The following is a 19,263-nucleotide window of genomic DNA, read 5'->3' on the forward strand; positions in this document are numbered from 1 at the left end:
AAGTCAGGGATTGTCTCCTCTGACCCTTTCCAGACAACCAAAAGGTCATCTATATAGCGACCAAAATAGAGTATGTGTTCCCTGTATGGATTAATATCTCCAAAGACGTGGTTATAATTTAACTAGGAAACAATATCAAGCTCTGAAATCTTTGGAGAAAATGCAGGAAATAGTTATTCGTGGATCAGATAAAGGGGGAAAAGTTGTAGTGCTGAATAAATTGGATTATTTGGAGGAAGCTTGGAGACAGCTTTCTGACATAGAGGTTTACTTAAAATTGCCTAACAATCCTACTTTTCGTTTCCAAAGGGAACTTTATTCCATCATTGATTCGGCAGCCTATAATGGGGTAATCACACAAAAGAATTTGGAATTTTTAAAAGTTCAGTATCCAAAAGTGGCAATTTTCCATTATTTGCCCAAAATTCACAAAAGTGTGTGTAAACCCCCAGGCCGCCCAATAGTGGCTGGTATTGGTTCTTTAATTGAACCCATTTCTGAAACTATTGATGCATTCTTACAACCTATGGTAACTAAATTATTAAGTTATGTAAGAGATACCAGCGATGTTATTCAACAGCTAGAAAAACTAAAATGGGAAGTAGGATATTCCTTTGTCTCAGTAGATGTTATTTCACTCTACACATGTATACCACATGACAAAGGGATAGAGGCAGTCAAATTTTTCTTGGATAATTTTTCAGGCTATGATGATAAATTGAAAGAGTTTATTCTTACCTCTATTGATTTTCTCCTAACACATAACTTTTTCATGTTTGAAGGTGACTATTATCTCCAAAGACGTGGGACAGCTATGGGGGCTAAATTTGCCCCATCCTATGCCAACCTGTATTTAGGTTGGTGGGAGCTGTCCCACGTCTTTGGAGATATTAATCCATACAGGGAACACATACTCTATTTTGGTCGCTATATAGATGACCTTTTGGTTGTCTGGAAAGGGTCAGAGGAGACAATCCCTGACTTTATAGAGTATTTACAAGATAACGATCTTAATTTAAAATTTACACATGTGACCAGTACAGAAAGTGTTCCCTTCTTGGATATAGAACTACGAGCCAATTGTGATGAACAGAGTATCGAAGTCGAATTGTATCGCAAAGAGATGGCTGGGAATACAATTCTCAATGCCACCTCCTATCATCCCAAGCACACAGTGGTATCTATACCTAAGAGTCAATACATACGTGTTAAACGTAATTGCACTAAATCAGACAAATATGAATTTCATGCGAAAGAATTAACTGAAAGATTCTTAAAAAGAGGTTATGATAAGAATAACCTAGATAGGGCAAAGAAATTGGTTGACCCTCAAGATAGGGACTCACTATTCACTAATAAAAAAGAGCTTAAAGGGATAGTCTACACCAGAATTTTTATTGTTTTAAAAGATAGATAATCCCTTTATTACCCATTTCCCAGTTTTGCATAACCAACACAGTTATAATAATATACTTTTAACTTCTGGGATTATCTTGTATCTAAGCCTCTGCAAACTGCCCCTTTTTTCAGTTCTTTTGACAGACTTGCAGTCTAGCCAATCAGTGCCTGCTCCCAGATTACTTCACGTGCACGAGCACAGTGTTATCTATATGAAATATGTGAACTAACATCCTCTAGTGGTGAAAAACTGTTAAAATGCAATATGAAAGAGGTGGGCTTCAAGGTCTAAGAAATTAGCATATGAACCTCCTAGGTTAAGCTATCAACTAAGAATACCAAGAGAACAAAGCAAAATTGGTGATAAAAGTAAATTGGAAAATTGTTTAAAATTACATGCTCTATCTGAATCATGAAAGTTTATTTTGGCCTAGACTGTCCCTTTAATCCTATACAGAACAAACCTAAATTCATTACTACTTACAGCACTGAGTATCACAAAATCTGTAAAATCATACGTGAATCTTTGCCTATATTAGAGGCGGATGATGCACTTAAAGAGATTGTACAAACAGGCTGTGGATTTGTGTCACGGAAGGCCAAAACCTTGGGAAACCTTCTGTCTCCTTCTATGTTACCAAAAACAAAAAAAGATAATTGGCTTTCATTAAAGCCTGGCTTTCATAAATGTAATAGCATTAGGTGCAAGTCATGTGCACATGCTATATTTGGAACAGAGTTTAAATCCCAGGTTACAGGTAAATCTTATCAGATAGAACAGTATTCCACTTGCAATTCTACATATGTAATTTATTTGCTCACCTGCAGGGGGTGCTATAGGCAGTATGTAGGACTCACTACACGGCCCCTGAAAGACAGGTTCTTAGAGCATTTAAGGTCCATTGAAGACTCACATTCAACTACTCCAGTGTCACTACACTTTAAGAAAGAACACCATTCTGACACTTCCTTATTTGCGTTTCAATGTATCCAATTCATTCCCAGACACCCAAGAGGTGGCAATAGAGAAGAAATTCTCAAGAAAAGGGCAGTTTTTTGGATTTTCCAATTGGAAACTGTAGTGCCAAAAGGTTTAAATTCAGAATGGGACATAAAATTATTTGTTAAATAAATTTATTGCTACTTGTTATTTTATGTATATAAAAAATTCTTCTAAAATGTATTTTGCATGTTAGCATATATCTTTATTACCTTCATTATCTTGTCATAAACAATGTTTACACTAAGCCCATTCCCTTCTCCATATATACCTATATAATGAGCAGAACACAGGTGCATGTATATTTCTGCAAAAAGGTTCCTTAACATGATTGGCTGTGAGAAAACAGGGTGTTGCTTTTCAGGTGTATTTAAGTTTAGCCATTAAGTCATTATTCAGCAGGCTGTCATTGATGAAGTTGATTAAGTATTCCTATACGAAACATGTTTGACATTTAGCCTGTACATTCATGTTACAAGTCAAATAAAGACTATTTTGCTTTTACCTTAACGTCTGGCTGCTGTCCTTGGATACCTTGGATATCATGTTTGCCGTTTGCCCTTTTCTTGTTGCTGTGGTCCTTTGGAGAGTAGGAGACCGGGTGCCTTCCTGTGCCTGTTGCTTGGTGGTTTGTGCTGTGGAGCGTCGGACGGAGCGCTCGTGAGTGGCACCGGTGGATGACGTCATCAACGGAGGACTGTGTACAGAGAGCAGAGGGATACAAGCGTGCTGCAGCTAACAGCGTGAAGATGGCTGAATAGACGGTGCAAACATCCTGCTGGTGAGCAAGGTATCCTGAGCACTGCCGGTTCTGTGGTTTGATACTCCTACAAACTACCCCTGCACTGTGAGTAAAAAACAAGCAAAGTTTAAAAAATATGTCACACTGTTGTCAGTCTGCCGTGGCACACCTGAGGATCTCTCACGGCACACTAGTGTGCCACGGCACACTGGTTGAAAAACACTGCTCTAAATTATGAAAGAAAAAAATTTGGGTTAAGTATTCCTTTAAGTTTTGAATGAGAAGATCATTAGAAATGATAACATTCTTAAAATAAGAAAAATAAATATAGGGATGCCATACAATATAAAAAAAGGTACCAAAACTTTGCTCTAGGTGTAAATTCACTCTGCAGAGAAACCACTGCTTACTGTAAAGGTTTTGATTGGCTGTCCAAAACCATTTATTTTAAGAACTCTGTAAAAGAATAATAGAATGTACAAATCATAAAAGGTTTAAGTCAACATTTTCTCTAACAAAACATCCCACATGTATTTAATGTTCAGTGTTCTAATACAATCTTCTGCATACAAATGTGTGAAGTTATAAAACATATTTGGCAATACATATGCTAATATCAATATAGATAAAACAGCTTATTGTATCTTGTGCACATTATTCATTTCAACATGAAAATAAACTAACAATTCTCAAGGATCAATTAAATATTTGGCAAACCCTTTAGACATTGCAAATACACTGCCCAAAACACAGTCTCATGCAGTCAGTGGTCTAGCTACTAACGGTATCCAGTGTTCTTAATATCCATCAGCTGGCTGAATACATATATATCAGAAACGTGATTGACAAAATGTTAAAGCAATATATGTATTGTTTCTCTGTGCCAATAAAAAGTGTCCTTATTTAAACCCTTAGCTACCTGTAAGGATTACAAGAGAGAACCTCAATGTATAGGGCCCTTCCATAGGATGTTGAACTGGAAATGTATATTTCAGTTCATAAAAGGGGGATTTTCTATGCAATGTGTTCAAATGTCCCATGAATCATTGATTGTGCAGTAAATCATTTTCCTTTGGCTTTAAAAGAACGAAATGGTGCTCACTAAAGGAAAGTGCATGCTGGCTCTTCCATATCTCAGAAAGACTTGTCAATTTAAATCCAGCCTCATGGTAATGGGTTATCAAACACTGTGTCTGGTAGAATAGAAATTTTCAGTTTCTTTTCAGGCCAACTGTATTCCTTGGGAAGTTTCAACTGTATAGAAAAAAATGAATAAATAAAAAAATCATAATAGCACATACCCTATAACTAACCTAATAATAGTATCAGCAATAATGAGATCTATAATTCACCATTAAAACCCCCAATAAAAACACAACATTATGGACCAGATCTATTTACCCTTGGTTTGGTCCCTCAAGACTATAACAATATTTAACAATTGACTTGTGCCCATATATATTTTTAACTCTACTCTATCTTAGCCAGAGTATAAAAAAAAATGTTCTGAATTAAGGGATCTTTTATTCTAAGATAAAAATGAATGAAGCATAAAGAGCAGATGGAGGAAAACTCACAAGTGTGCATGTGTCTTAACCCCTTAAGGACATTTTAGACAAAAACTTCCCCAAAAGACCAGAGCATTTTTAGCATCACTACATTTAAACAGAAATAGAGCCTTTTTTATATTTACCTATCAAAACTATATATTTTTTTTAAGTAGACAACCTAAAGTATTGATCTAGGCCCATTCTAGTATATTTCATGCCACCATTTCACCGCCAAATGTGATCAAATAATAAAAAAATTAAAAAACGTTAACTTTTTCACAATTTTAGGTTTCTCACTGAAATTATTGCACAATCATGGCACAAATGGTTATAAATGCTTCTCTGGGATCCCCTTTGTTCAGAAATAGCAGACTTATATGGCTTTGGCATTGCTTTTTGGTAATTAGAAGGCAGCTAAATGCTGCTGCGCACCACACTTGTATTATGCCCAGCAGTGAAGGGGTTAATTGGGTAGCTTGTAGGGTTAATTTTAGCTTTAGTGTAGAGATCAGCCTCCCACCTGACACATCCCACCCCCTGATCCCTCCATGACCCCTCTCAAAACATAAATTATGCTTACCTGATAATTTAATTTCCATCGAGGGGAGGGGAGTCCACGGCTTCATTCATTACTGTTGGGAATTAAGAACCTGGCCACCAGAAGGAGGCAAAGACACCCCAGCCAAAGGCTTAAATACCTCCTCCACTTCCCTCATCCCCCAGTCATTCTGCAGAGGGAACAAGGAACAGTAGGAGAAACATCAGGGTATAAATGGTGCCAGAAGATGAATTAAATTTAGGTACGCCCATCGGAGATATAGGCGGGAGCCATGGACTCTCCTTCCCTCAAAGGAAATGAAATTATAAGGTAAGGATAATTTATGTTTTCCATCTAAAGGGGAGGAGAGTCCACGGCTTAATTCATTACTAGTGGGAACATATACCCAAGCTCTAGGAGACACTGAATGAAACCCGAAGGGTAAAAAGCAGACCCTAATCTAAGGGCACCACAGCCTTCAAAACATTTCTCCCAAAAACAGCTTCCACGGAAGCAAAAACGTAAAATTTGTAAAACCTTGTAGAAGTGTGTAAGGAGGACCAGGTAGCCGCCTTACAAATTTGCTTCATAGAGGCCTCATTCTTGAAGGCCCAAGACGAAGCCACAGCTCTAGCCGTGATCCTCTGATGAGGTTTATGTCCCGCTGTCTCATAAGCCAAGCGAATCAAGCTTCTCAAACAAAAAGACAAAGTAGCAGCAGAGGCCCTTTGCCCCTTACGCTTCCCAGAATACACCACAAAGAGAGATGTAGACTGTCTGAAATCCTTTGTAGCCTGAAGATAGAACTTCAAGGCACGAACCACATCCAGGTTATGAAGTAACCTCTCCTTCGAAGAAGAAGGGTTAGGACACAAAGAAGGAACAACTATTTCCTGATTGATGTTACAGTAAGACACCACCTTGGGTAGAAACCCCAAACTAGTGCGAAGCACAGCCTTAACCGCATGAAAAACCAGATAAGGATGCTCACATTGCAAGGCATCCAGTTCAGATACTCTGTGTGCCGATGCAATGGCCAACAGGAAAAGAACCTTCCAGGACAGAATCTTAATGTCAATGGAGTGCATAGGCTCAAATGGAACCTTCTGCAATACCTTAAGGACCAAGTTTAAAGGGGCAATATACTGTAAAATTGTTTTTACCCTTAATGTGTTTCCAATTACTTTTTTACCAGCTGCAGAGTATAAAATGTATGAGATTTGCTTTTTAAGGCTTATTTGAGTATATGAATTAGCTGATTTTGTGTTTTGAGGCCACAACCTAATAAAATGGGTTGAGCTTGTAGGTATAATCAGATCTCATTACTTAATCACATTGTGTACATATACCTGCTTCTTTATCTTATATCGGTCTGTAAACTAATTACCAATACTTGGAGAGAACAATGGAAAATTAACATTTTATTACCTTATCTCTTCTATAACCCACTCAGAGTGTAGTTTCTTCTACTGGCTGAGTCAATACAGCTTTGCCTTGAGGCCAAAAACGTTCAGGATGGGTGGGGATACCACAGGCTACATTAACTATTTCAAATGCCAATATAAGGGTAATGGAAATACTTGTAAACAATTTAATACACTCCAGCAGGTAAAGTAGATTATTGGAAACAAATTAAAGAAGAGAACATTTTTGAGTAAACTGTCCCTTTAAGCTCAATGGAGGAGCAGACTGTCTAAAGACAGGTCTGATTCTAGACAGAGCCTGAACAAAAGATTGTATGTCAGGGAACTCAGCGAGTCTCCTATGCAACAAGACTGATAATGCCAAAATCTGTCCCTTTAAGGAACTGGCGGCAAGAGCCTTCTCCAAACCCTCTTGGAGAAAGGCCAGGATCCTGGATACCATCACCTTATGCCAAAGCTATCCATGCTTCTCACACCAGGACAAGTAAGTCCTCCACACCTTATGGTAGATGCGACGAGTGACTGGCTTCCTTGCCTGAATTAGCATATCAATTACACTTTCAGAAAAGCCTCTCTTGGCCAAGATTAGGCGTTCAATCTCCACGCAGTCAGCCTCAGAGAATCGAGATTTTGATGTTGAAAAGGTCCCTGTTCCAGGAGATCCCTGCGACAGGGTAACCTCCACGGCGGTGAGGATGACATCCCCACCAGATCCGCAAACCAGATCCACCGCGGCCACGATGGACCAATCAGAATGGCCGAAGCTCGCTCCTGTTTGATCCGTGCCACTACACAAGGTAGAAGTGGTAACGGTGGAAAAATGTAAGCTAGGCTGAACCCCCAAGGCATCTATCAGCTCTGCCTGGGGATGCCTGGACCTCGACCCGTGACGGGTTAGCTTGCGAATGAGTCTGGACGCCATGAGATCTATCTCCGGAGATCCCCACCTGAGACAAATCTTTGCAAACACTTCAGGGTGGAGAGACCATTCCCCCTGATGGAAGGATTGCCTGCTGAGAAAATCTTCTTCCCAGTTGTCTACACCTGGAATGTGAATCGCTGATAGCGAGCAGCTGTGGGATTCCACCCACTCCAAGATCCCTGCCTCTTGGCTAGGGAGCTCCTCGTACCCCCCTGATGGTTGATGTAAGCCGCCATGGTAATGTTGTCAGTCTGGAATCTGATGAAGCTGAACGACCCCAGAGGAGGCCATGCCTTCAGAGCATTGTAGATTGCTCAGAATTCCAGAATATTTATCGGAAGGAGAGATTCCTCACGGATCCATTTGCCTTGTGCCATCCTGGCACCCCAAACATGCCCCCATCCTGCCAGACTCGCGTCCGTGGTCACAATCTCCCAGGATGGTCTCAAGAAGGATGTCCCCATGGACAGTTGCTCGGGACGGATCCACCAAGAGAGAGATCCGAGTCCGAACATCCATGGATATCTGCGGAGATAGATCTGAATGATCGCCGTTCCACTGTCTCAACATGCACAATTGAAGAGGTCTGAGATGGAACCTGGCAAATGGAATGACGTCTATGCTGGAAACAATGAGTCCGATCACCTCCATACACTGAGCCACCGAGGGGCTTGAGGAGGACTGAAGGGCAAGACAAGAGGACACAATCTTCCTGTGTCGATGGTCTGTGATAAATATTTTCATGGACATAGAATCTATTATCGTGCCCAGGAACTCCACCCTGTTGCTGGGAACCAGGGAACTCTTTCCTGAGCTGATCTTCCAACCGTGAGATTGGAGCAAAAGAAGAAGAGCCGTCGAATGATCCTCTGCAAGACTGAGCAACGGCGCCTGGCCTAGGATGTTGTCCAGGTAGGGCGCCACAGCAATGCCTCTGGCTCTGGCCACTGCAAGTAGCGCCCCCATAACTTTCGTGAAGACTCTCGGGGCCGTCGCCAGACCAAATGGGAGGGCCACAAACTGGAAGTGTTGGTCCAGAAACCAACACACACATCTTAGGAACTTGAAGTGGTCCCTGTGAATTGGCACATGAAGGTAAGCGTCCTTCAAGTCTATAGTTGTCATGAACTGTCCCTATTGAACTAGAGGCAGAATAGATATGATCGTTTCCATTTTAAACGATGGAACACTCAAACTTGTTTAAACACTTTAGGTCCAGAATCAGGTGGAACGTGCCCTCCTTCTTTGGAACCACAAAAAGGAAATTTATTCTTACCTGATAAATTTGTTTCTATTACGATACGATGAGTCCACGGATTTCATCCTTACTTATGGGATATCGCCTCCTGGTCAGCAGGAGGAGGCAAAGAGCACCACAGCATAGCTGTATATATAGCTCCTCCCTTCCCTCCCACTCCAGTCATTCGACCGAAGTTAGGAAGAGAAAGGAAAAGCCAAGGTGCAGAGGTGACTGAAGTTTAACAAAATTAAACACCTGTCTTAGAAAAAACAGAGTGGGCTGTGGACTCATCGTATCGTAAAGAAACAAATTTATCAGGTAAGAATAAATTTCCTTTTCTTTTACAAGATACGATGAGTCCACGGATTTCATCCTTACTTATGGGATACAAAACCAAAGCTATAGTACACGGATGAAAAGGGAGGTACAAGACAGGGAACATAAACGGAAGGCACCACTGCTTGAAGAACCTTCCTCCCAAAAACAGCCTCAGACGAGGCAAAAGTATCAAATTTGTAAAATTTGGAAAAAGTGTGAAGAGACGACCAAGTTGCAGCTTTGCAAATCTGTTCAACAGAAGCATCATTTTTGAATGCCCATGAGGAAGCCACAGCCCTAGTGGAATGAGCCGTAATTCTTTCAGGAGGCTGCTGTCCAGCAGTCTCATATGCAAAACGGATGATACTCTTCAGCCAAAAAGAAAGAGGTAGCCGTAGCCTTCTGACCCCTACGTTTCCCGGAAAACACAACAAATAGGGAAGATGATTGACGAAAATCCTTAGTGGCCTGCAAGTAAAACTTCAAGACACGGACCACGTCCAAATTATGTAACAGTCTCTCCTTCTTGGAAGAAGGATTAGGACACAAAGAAGGAATAACAATTTCATGATTAATATTTTTATATGAAACAACCTTATGAAGAAAACCAGGTTTGGTACGTAACACCACCTTATCCGAATGAAAAATAAGATACGGAGAATCACATTGTAATGCCGAAAGCTCAGATACTCTGCTAGCAGAAGAAATAGCAACCAAAAATAAAACTTTTCAAGATAATAGCTTAATATCTGTGGAATGCATAGGTTCAAACGGAACCCCTTGAAGAACATTAAGAAATAAATTCAAACTCCAAGGAGGAGCAATTAGTCTAAACACAGGCCTGATTCTAGTCAGAGCCTGACTAAAAGACTGAACATCTGCCAGACGCTTGTGTAACAAAATAGACAAAACAGAAATCTGTCCCTTTAAGGAACTTGCTGACAAGTCTTTCTCCAATCCGTCTTGGAGAAAAGACAAAATCCTGGGAATCCTAACCCTACTCCATGAGCAGCACTTGGATTTGCACCAATAAAGATATTTACGCCATATCTTATGGTAAATTTTTCTAGTAACAGGCTTACGTGCCTGAATCAAGGTACCTATGACCGAATCAGAAAACCCTTGCTTAGATAAAATCAAGCGTTCAATCTCCAAGCAGTTAGTTGCAGAGAAACCAGATTCAGATGATGGAAGGGCCCCTGAATAAGGTCTTTCCTCAATGGAAGCTTCCACGGTGGATGAGATGACATGTCCACCAGATCGGCATACCAAGTCCTGCGAGGCCAGGCAGGAGCGATGAGAATCACCGATGCCCTCTCCTGTTTGACTTGAGGAATCACCCGGGGAAGGAGAGCAAATGGAGGGAACACATAAGCTAGGCTGAAAGACCAAGGTACTGCCAAGGCAGCTATCAGCTTGGCCTGGGGATCCCTGGACCCATATCTCGGAAGCTTGGCATTCTGACAAGACGCCATAAGATCCAACTCCGGCCTGCCCCATCTGAGAATCAGGTCGGCAAATACCACCGAATGGAGCTCCCATTCTCCCGGATGAAATGTCTGTCTGCTCAGAAAATCCGCTTCCCAGTTTTCCACACCTGGCATGTGGATCGCCGACAGATAACAAGAGTGAGACTCCGCCCACTGTATGATCTTGGCTACTTCTGTCATCGCTAAGGAACTCCTTATTCCTCCCTGATGATTGATGTAAGCCACAGTCCCACTGGAATCTGACAAACTCAGCCGAAGCCAACTGAGGCCAAGCCTGAAGCGCATTGAATATTGCTCTCAACTCTAGGATATTGATGGGAAGTAGCGACTCAGTTCGAGTCCATACACCCTGGGCCCTCAGGGAGTTCCAGACTGCTCCCCATCCTAACAGGCTGGCATCCGTTGTCACTATCACCCATGAGGGTCTGCGAAAGCAAGTTTCCTGGGATAGATGATCCAGCGACAACCACCATAGAAGAGAGTCCCTTGTCTCCTGATCTAGATTTATTTTAGGAGACAGATTTGTATAATCTCCATTCCACTGTCTGAGCATGTTCAGTTGCAGAGGTCTGAGATGAAACCGAGCAAACGGAATGATATCCATTGCCGCTACCATCAGTCCAATTACCTCCATGCACTGAGCCACTGATGGCCGAGGATTGAACTGAAGTGCTCGGCATGTGTTCAGAATCTTCAATTTTCTGACCTCCGTCAAAAAGATTTTCATGGATAGAGAGTCAATTAGAGTTCCCAAGAAGGGAACCCTTGTCTGTGGAACTACCAAACTCTTTTCCAGATTTACCTTCCACCCATGAGTCCTCAGGACGGATAGAACAATGTCGGTATGAGACTTTGCCAGCTGATAAGACAATGCCTGGATCAGAATATTGTCCAGATAAGGCGCCACTGCAATTCCCCGTGGTCTTAGAACTGCCAGCAGAGACCCCAGAACCTTTGTGAAAATTCTGGATGCCGTGGCCAGACCGAAAGGCAGAGCCACAAACTGAAAATGTTTGTCCAGAAAGGCAAACCTCAGGAACTTGTAATGATCTCTGTGGATAGGAACATGAAGATATGCATCCTTTAAATCCATGGTAGTCATAAATTGACCCTCCTGGATCAATGGAAGAATGGTACGAATAGTTTCCATCTTGAAAGATGGAACTCTGAGAAACTTGTTTAGACTCTTGAGATCCAAGATAGATCTGAAAGTTCCTTCTTTTTTGGGAATGACGACGAACAGATTTGAATAAAACCCCTGTCCCTGTTACTGAATCGGAACGGGACAAATTACTCCCATGGAGGAGAGGTCTCTTACACAGCGCAAGAACGCCTTTCTCTTTATCTGGTCTACAGACAATCGTGAAAGAAGAAATCTTCCTCTGGGGGAAGAATTTCTGAATTCCAGTTTGTATCCTTGAGACACTATTTCCAATGCCCAGGGATCCTGAACATCTCTTATCCAAGCCTGGATAAAGAGAGACAGTCTGCCCCCTACTAGATCCGGTCGCGGATCGGGGGCCAACCCTTCATGCGGACTTGGGAACAGCAGCAGGTTTTTTGGATTGTTTACCCTTGTTCCAAGACTGACTTGGTCTCCAGGTAGATTTGGCTTGCGAATAGCTACCTTCCTGTTTAGAAGAGGAAGGGGGGGTTCCCTTAAAGTTTCGAAAGGCACGCAAATTACTCTGTCTACCCCTCAGTTTGGACATTTTATCCTGAGGAAGGGAATGACCCTTACCTCCCGTGATGTCAGAAATAATCTCCTTCAAGTCAGGCCCGAACAGGGTCTTCCCTATGTAAGGAATAGCCAAAAGCTTAGACTTAGATGACACATCCGCAGACCAAGATTTTAACCATAAAGCTCTGCGTGCTAAAATGGAAAATCCAGAACTCTTAGCCGCCAATTTAGTAATATGAAAAGAAGCATCTGTAATAAAAGAATTGGCTAACTTAAGAGCTTTAATTCCATCTTGTATTTCTTCCAAAGAAGTCTGTTTTAAGAGACTCTTCTAAAGCATCAAACCAATAAGCAGCCGCAGTCGTAACTGTAACAATGCAGGCCGCCGGTTGCAATAGCAACTCCTGATGAACATATATTTTTTAAAGCAGACACTCCAATGTCTTAGCCATAGGGTCCTTAAAAGCACAGCTATCCTCTATAGGGATAGTAGTTTGTTTAGCCAAGGTTGAAATAGCTCCCTCCACCCTAGGGACCGTCTGCCAAGAGTCCCTAATGGCGTCACCGATAGGGTACATCTTCTTGAAAACGGGAGAAGGAGAAAAAGGAATATCCGGTCTTTCCCATTCCTTAGCAATAATTTCTGAAGTTCTCTTTGGAACAGGAAATACATCCGAATAAGAAGGAACCTCTAAGTATCTGTTCAACTTACTCAATTTCTCTGGAGGAACCACAATTGACTCACAGTCTTCCAGAGTCACCAAAACCTCCCTCAATAACAGGCGGAGGTGTTCAAGTTTAAACCTGAAGGAAACCGTATCTGGATCCGCCAGAGGTAAGCCACTTCCTGAGTCAGAAAGTTCCCCCTCGGATAGAACCTCCATACCCTCCAATTCAGAGCCCTGGGAGGGTACATCTGAGATCGCCATCAGAGCTTCAGAAGCTGTATTGACTGAGGTTATCCTTCCTACTGCGTTTGCCTTGGAGTACCGGAAAGGCAGATAACTCCTCAGAAAGGGTAGATGACATGACCGCAGCAATATCCTGCAAAGTGAATGCAGCAGAAGCTGGAGAAGAACCTGGCGCCGCTTGGGCGGGCGTTAAGTGCTGTGACGCTTGGGGAGAAAGTTGCGGAATACTCATCTGCCGAACCCTGAGAAACATCCGCCTTAGATATACTTTTATTAAAGAAAATCTGCTCTCTAAACTGTAATGCCCTCTCAGTGCATGAGGGACAAAAAAATAACAGGGGGTTCCACATTAGCATTCAAACACATAGAACATGTACTGCTTTGAAGATCTTCCATGACAACAAATAAGCAAATGCAATATTGGTTGCAACACTGATAATTATTTAAAACATAAATAATATGCAATCAGCTTAACCTAAATGATAACAAAAAAAACTTTTGAAATCCGAGTGTACTGTGCCTTTAAAAAATAAAATTGTTTCAAATATTACAGCACAACACTCAATAATAGAAAAGAGAAAAGAAACTGCATTTTTACTTTTCCTTTTGAACTTGAGCAATTGCGTTTTGACTTTTTCCATTTTCTGTTTAAAACAAATAAACACTTGCACCAACCTTGCCACAGCTCTGCTGCGGCACCTACCTGTCCCCACAAGACGACTATCTGCTCATTTGCAGCGCGCCTGAGACCGCCTGTGATATTACTTCATGCGGTCTTAGGAACACCGGAGCCGTAAGACACACTGCCGATCGGGTCACTTCCTGAAATAACAACAATTGCGCAGCTAAGCATGCGAACGATAAGCCCCACCCTTCATGGGCAGTAAACCAACCAAGTAACCCGGGGAAAAAAACTGTATAGCAAACAACTAGAACTTCACTCCGTTTCTCCCTAATGACCTTCGAATGCCCGTAAAGCCATTCAATGTGTCCTCTCAAGCACACTATCCGTTATATCAATACCAAAATAGAATGTGCCGGAGTATATAACTCCCTTGAGCAATTCCTTTCCCCAGCGTCAAGCACACATTCCATAACCCCAGATGAACATATCCAGTCAGGCTAGTAATCTTGCAGAGTGACTGCCTCTGGTCTGCCTTTAGCCATAAAGAGCCCACAGTAATAAAGGCTGTCACAGAGCAATGAGGGGAATACACACATGCATTAGGATTTGAGCAAGTTGATTATCCCCTTTAAATAGAAAATACAGGACAGTCTGTTCTGAGGTACTTTGTGTCCCAGAAAAGAAACGACTGCACATACCTCAATGCTGAGCGACAGCATGATCTGTCCCACACGCTGAAGAGGTTCTTATCCCATCCTGTAGATCTGTGGGAAAAAACAGGGTTTTAGATAATATCTGCAAAGACCATCATCAGCAGGGCAGCACATAGTATGGGAGGCGCAGAGAGAATGAAAATCTCCCCAGTTCCCATTGCTTAAAAGCCACCTGTAGCTCTATTCTAGAGTCTGACAAGGAATACAGCTACACCCTGAATAAAATAGCACTCACTGGTACCATTTTAAAAATAATAAACTCTTAATTGAAGAATCTAAACTAACACCTCACTTTGCCTCTCCCTATCAACTAACACAGGCAAATAGAATGACTAGGGTGGGAGGGAAGGGAGGATATATATATATATATATATATATATATATATATATATATATATATATATCTGCTGTGGTGCTCTTTGCCTCCTCCTGCTGACCAGGAGGCGATATCCCATAAGTAAGGATGAAATCCGTGGACTCATCGTATCTTGTAAAAGAAAAGATTTGAATCGTACCCTAAGACCCCTTTCTGTTTGGGGTATTGGTACAATAACGCTGAGAGAGGAGAGATCCCTCACACACTCTAGAAAGGCCTCTTTTCTGGTCTTGAAGACAGGTTTGACAGGAAGAATCTGCCCCTGGGCGGATGGGATCTGAACCCTATCCTGTAACGCTGGGCGACAACCTCCAGAACCCAAGGGTCCTGAACGTCCTGCAACCAGCCTTCTGAGAAGAGAGATATTATGCCCCCTACTTGGTCCGGAGACTGGTCGGGGGCCGCCCCTTCATGCCGATTTTGTCTCTGCAGGCTTCTTGCTCTGCTTAGACTTGTTCCAAGAATGAGCCAGCTTCCACGTTCACTTGAACTGGTCCGCTTTCGCTGTGGGCTGCTGGCGCTGGGCCTTGTCCGCACGAAAGGGACAAAAAGAAGATCCTTTAGGCTTAGTCTTCTTATCCTACGGTAGGAAAGCTCCCTTGCCTCCCGTCACCGTGGATATGATCGAATCCAATCCTCTACCAAACAGAATCTTTCCTTGAAAAGGCAGGGACAACAGCCTCGATTTAGAGGTCATGTCCGCAGACCAAGACTTTAGCCAGAGCCCTGCAAGCTAAAACGGAAAAACCTGACACCTTAGCGTTGAGGAGAATAATTTTCATATTGGCATCACAGATGAAAGAATTTGCGACCTTCAGCACCTTAATCTTATCCTGTATCTCGTCAATGGAAGTCTCCCCCTCGACCATTTCACACAGGGATACACACCAATATGTTGCAGCTCCGGAAACCACGGCTATGGCCGTTGCCAGCTAAAAAACAAACATGTTGAAACATCTTCCTTAACATGTTTTCCAACTTTTTATCCATGGGCTCTCAAAACGACGAACTATTCTTGAGGGGAATAGTTGTCCATTTCGCGAGCGTGAAGATAGCACCATCCACCTTAGGGGTGCTGCATGTGCAATTGGAGATGAATGCAGGGAACGCACCTCACAGGACGGGGAACCCTCAGAGGTGGACGGCTCAGTAGTACTAGACATCCGATTAATTTTAGATGTCGTAACTTTATTAAGGCATGTGGAACATAGTTGAGCAGGCTGTTCTACCAGAATCTCCTCACAAACACAGGAATGAGACCTTGTTAAAGAGGGAGAACCCTCTAACGTGTCAGAGTCCATAGCTTGCACTGTTATTATGGACTAGATTAACTTAATAAAACTCCTGGTCACATGGAATGCCTGGAAGGACCGCCCCTGACTAGGGAGAAAACGCGACAAAAAAAAACCAGAATTTATGTTTACCTTATAAATTTCGTTCTTTTGCGATGTACCGAGTCCACGGATTCATCCTAACTTGTGGGATATTGTCCTTTCTGAGAGGAAGTAGCACCACAGTGAGGCTGTCTATATAGCTCCCCCTTTAACTCTACCCCCCAGTCATTCGACCGAAGGCCAAGGAAGAAAAAGAGAAACTATAAGGTGCAGAGGTGACTGAAGTTTACATAAAAAATACTATCTGTCTTGAATAGACAGGGCGGGCCGTGGACTCGGTACATCGCAAAAGATAGAAATTTATCAGGTAAGCATAAATTCTGTTTTCTCTTGTAAGATGTATCGAGTCCACGGATTCATCCATACTTGTGGGATACCAATACCAAAGCTTTAGGACACGGATGAAGGGAGGGACAAGACAGGAACCTAAACGGAAGGCACCACTGCTTGCAAAACCTCTCTCCCAAAAATAGCCTCCGAAGAAGCAAAAGTATCACATTTGGAAAATTTGGATAAGGTGTGAAGCAAAGACCAAGTCGCAGCCTTATAAATCTGTTCAACAGAAGCATCATTTTTAAAAGCCCATGTGGAAGCCACCGCTCTAGTGGAGTGAGCTGTAATTCTTTCAGGAGGCTGCTGTCCAGCAGTCTCATAAGCCAAACGGATGATGCTTTTCAGCCAAAAGGAAAGAGAGGTAGCCGTAGCCATATGACCTCTACACTTTCCAGCATAGACAACAAACAAAGAAGATGATTGGCAAAAATCTTTGGTTGCCTGCAAATAAAACTTCAAGGCACGAACCACGTCCAAGTTGTGCAACAGACGGTCCTTCTTAGAAGGAGGATTAGGACACAGAGAAGGAACAACAATTTCCTGATTGATATTCCTGTTAGAAACAACCTTAGGGAGGAACCCAGGTTTGGTATGCAAAACCACCTTATCAGTATGGAAAACAAGATAAGGCGAGTCACATTGTAATGCAGATAGTTCAGAAACTCTTCAAGCTGAAGAGATAGCAACTAGAAACAGAGCTTTCCAAGATAGAAGCTTAATATCTATGGAATGCATGGGTTCAAACGGAACCCCCTGAATAACTTTAAGAACTAAATTGAGACTCCATGGCGGAACAACAGGTTTAAACACAGGCTTAATTCTAACTAAAGCCCGACAAAAAGCCCGAACGTCTGGGACATCTGCTAGACCCTTGTGTAACAGAATAGACAAATCAGAAATCTGTCCCTTTAAGGAACAAGCGGACAATCCTTTCTCCAATCCTTCTTGGAGAAAAGACAAAATCCTAGGAATCCTGATCTTACTCCATGAGTAGCCTTTGGATTCACACCAAAAAAGATATTTACGCCATATCTTATGATAGATCTTCCTGGTGACAGGCTTTCGAGCATGAATCAAGGTATCTATGACCGACTCAGAGAAACCCTGCTTTGATAAAATCAAGCGTTCAATCTCCAACCAGCCAGTTGCAGAGAAATTAGATTTGGATGCTTGAAAGGACCTTGAATCAAAAGGTCCCGTCTCAGTGGCAGAGTCCATGGTGGCAGAGATGACATGTCCACCAGGTCTGCATACCAAGTCCTGCGTGGCCACGCAGGCGCTATCAAAATCACTGAAGCTCTCTCCTGTTTGATTCTGGCAATCAGACGCGGAAGGAGAGGGAATGGTGGAAACGCATAAGCCAGGTTGAACAACCAGGGTACTGCTAGAGATCCCTTGACCTGGATCAGTAACGAGGAAGTTTGGCGTTCTGACGAGACGCCATCAGATCCAATTCTGGTGTGCCCCATAGCTGAACCATTTGAGCAAAAGCCTCCAGATGGAGCTCCCACTCCCCCGGATGAAAAGTCTGACGACTTAGAAAATCTGCCTCCCAGGTCTCCACCCCTGGGATATAGATCGCTGATAGATGGCAAGAGTGAGTCTCTGCCCATCGGATTATCCTGGAAACTTCTATCATCGCCAAGGAACTCCTTGTTCCCCCTGATGATTGATATAAACTACAGTCGTGATGTTGTCCGACTGAAACCTGATGAACCCGGCCTAAGCCAGCTGAGGCCACGCCTGAAGAGCATTGAATATCGCTCTTAAGTCCAGAATATTTATCGGTAGGAGGGCCTCCTCCTGAGTCCACAAACCCTGTGCTTTCAGGGAATTCCAGACTGCACCCCAGCCCAGTAGGCTGGCGTCAGTCGTCACAATAACCCACGCTGGCCTGCGGAAACATATTCCCCTGGACAGGTGATCCTGTGACAACCACCAAAGAAGAGAGACTCTGGTCTCTTGATCCAGATTTATCTGAGGAGATAAATCTGCATAATCCCCATTCCACTGTTTGAGCATGCATAGTTGCAGTGGTCTGAGATGCAAGCGAGCAAACGGAACTATGTCCATTGCCGCTACCATAAGTCCGATTACCTCCATACACTGAGCCACTGACGGCCGAGGAATGGAATGAAGAGCTCGGCAGGTGGTTAAAATCTTTGATTTCCTGACCTCCGTCAGAAATATTTTCATGTCCACCGAATCTATCAGAGTTCCCAGGAATGGAACTCTTGTGAGAGGAATAAGAACTCTTTTTCACGTTCACCTTCCACCCATGAGATCTTAGAAAGGCCAACACTAAGTCCGTGTGAGACTTGGCAAGTTGGAAAGTCGACGCTTGAATTAAGATGTCGTCTAGATAAGGCGCCACTGCTATGCCCCTCGTCCTTAGGACCGCCAGAAGGGACCCTAGCACCTTTGTGAAGATTCTTGGCGCCGTGGCCAACCCGAAGAGAAGAGCCACAAACTGGTAATGCCTGTCCAGAAAGACAAACCTGAGGAACTGGTGATGATCTTTGTGGATAGGAATGTGTAGATACGCATCCTTTAGATCCACGGTAGTCATATATTGACCTTCCTGGATCATTGGTAAAATAGTCCGAAT

General features: G+C 42.8%; 1 protein-coding gene across 2 annotated transcripts in view; it reads right to left on the minus strand.

Annotated features, from left to right (window-relative positions):
- Positions 1 to 3,546: 3,546 nt before the first annotated feature.
- SUFU (SUFU negative regulator of hedgehog signaling) overlaps positions 3,547 to 19,263 on the minus strand; it is a 145,230-nt gene continuing 129,513 nt past the window's right edge. For both annotated transcript variants that reach the window (XM_053692467.1, XM_053692466.1), the window contains exon 12: positions 3,547 to 4,394. In XM_053692467.1, coding sequence (XP_053548442.1) covers positions 4,305 to 4,394 — 90 coding nt within the window. In that variant the 3' untranslated portion in view covers positions 3,547 to 4,304. The remainder of the gene's footprint in view (positions 4,395 to 19,263) is intronic.

Source organism: Bombina bombina, chromosome 9 (genome assembly GCF_027579735.1).
Source record: "Bombina bombina isolate aBomBom1 chromosome 9, aBomBom1.pri, whole genome shotgun sequence".
Taxonomy (NCBI): Eukaryota; Metazoa; Chordata; class Amphibia; order Anura; family Bombinatoridae; genus Bombina; species Bombina bombina.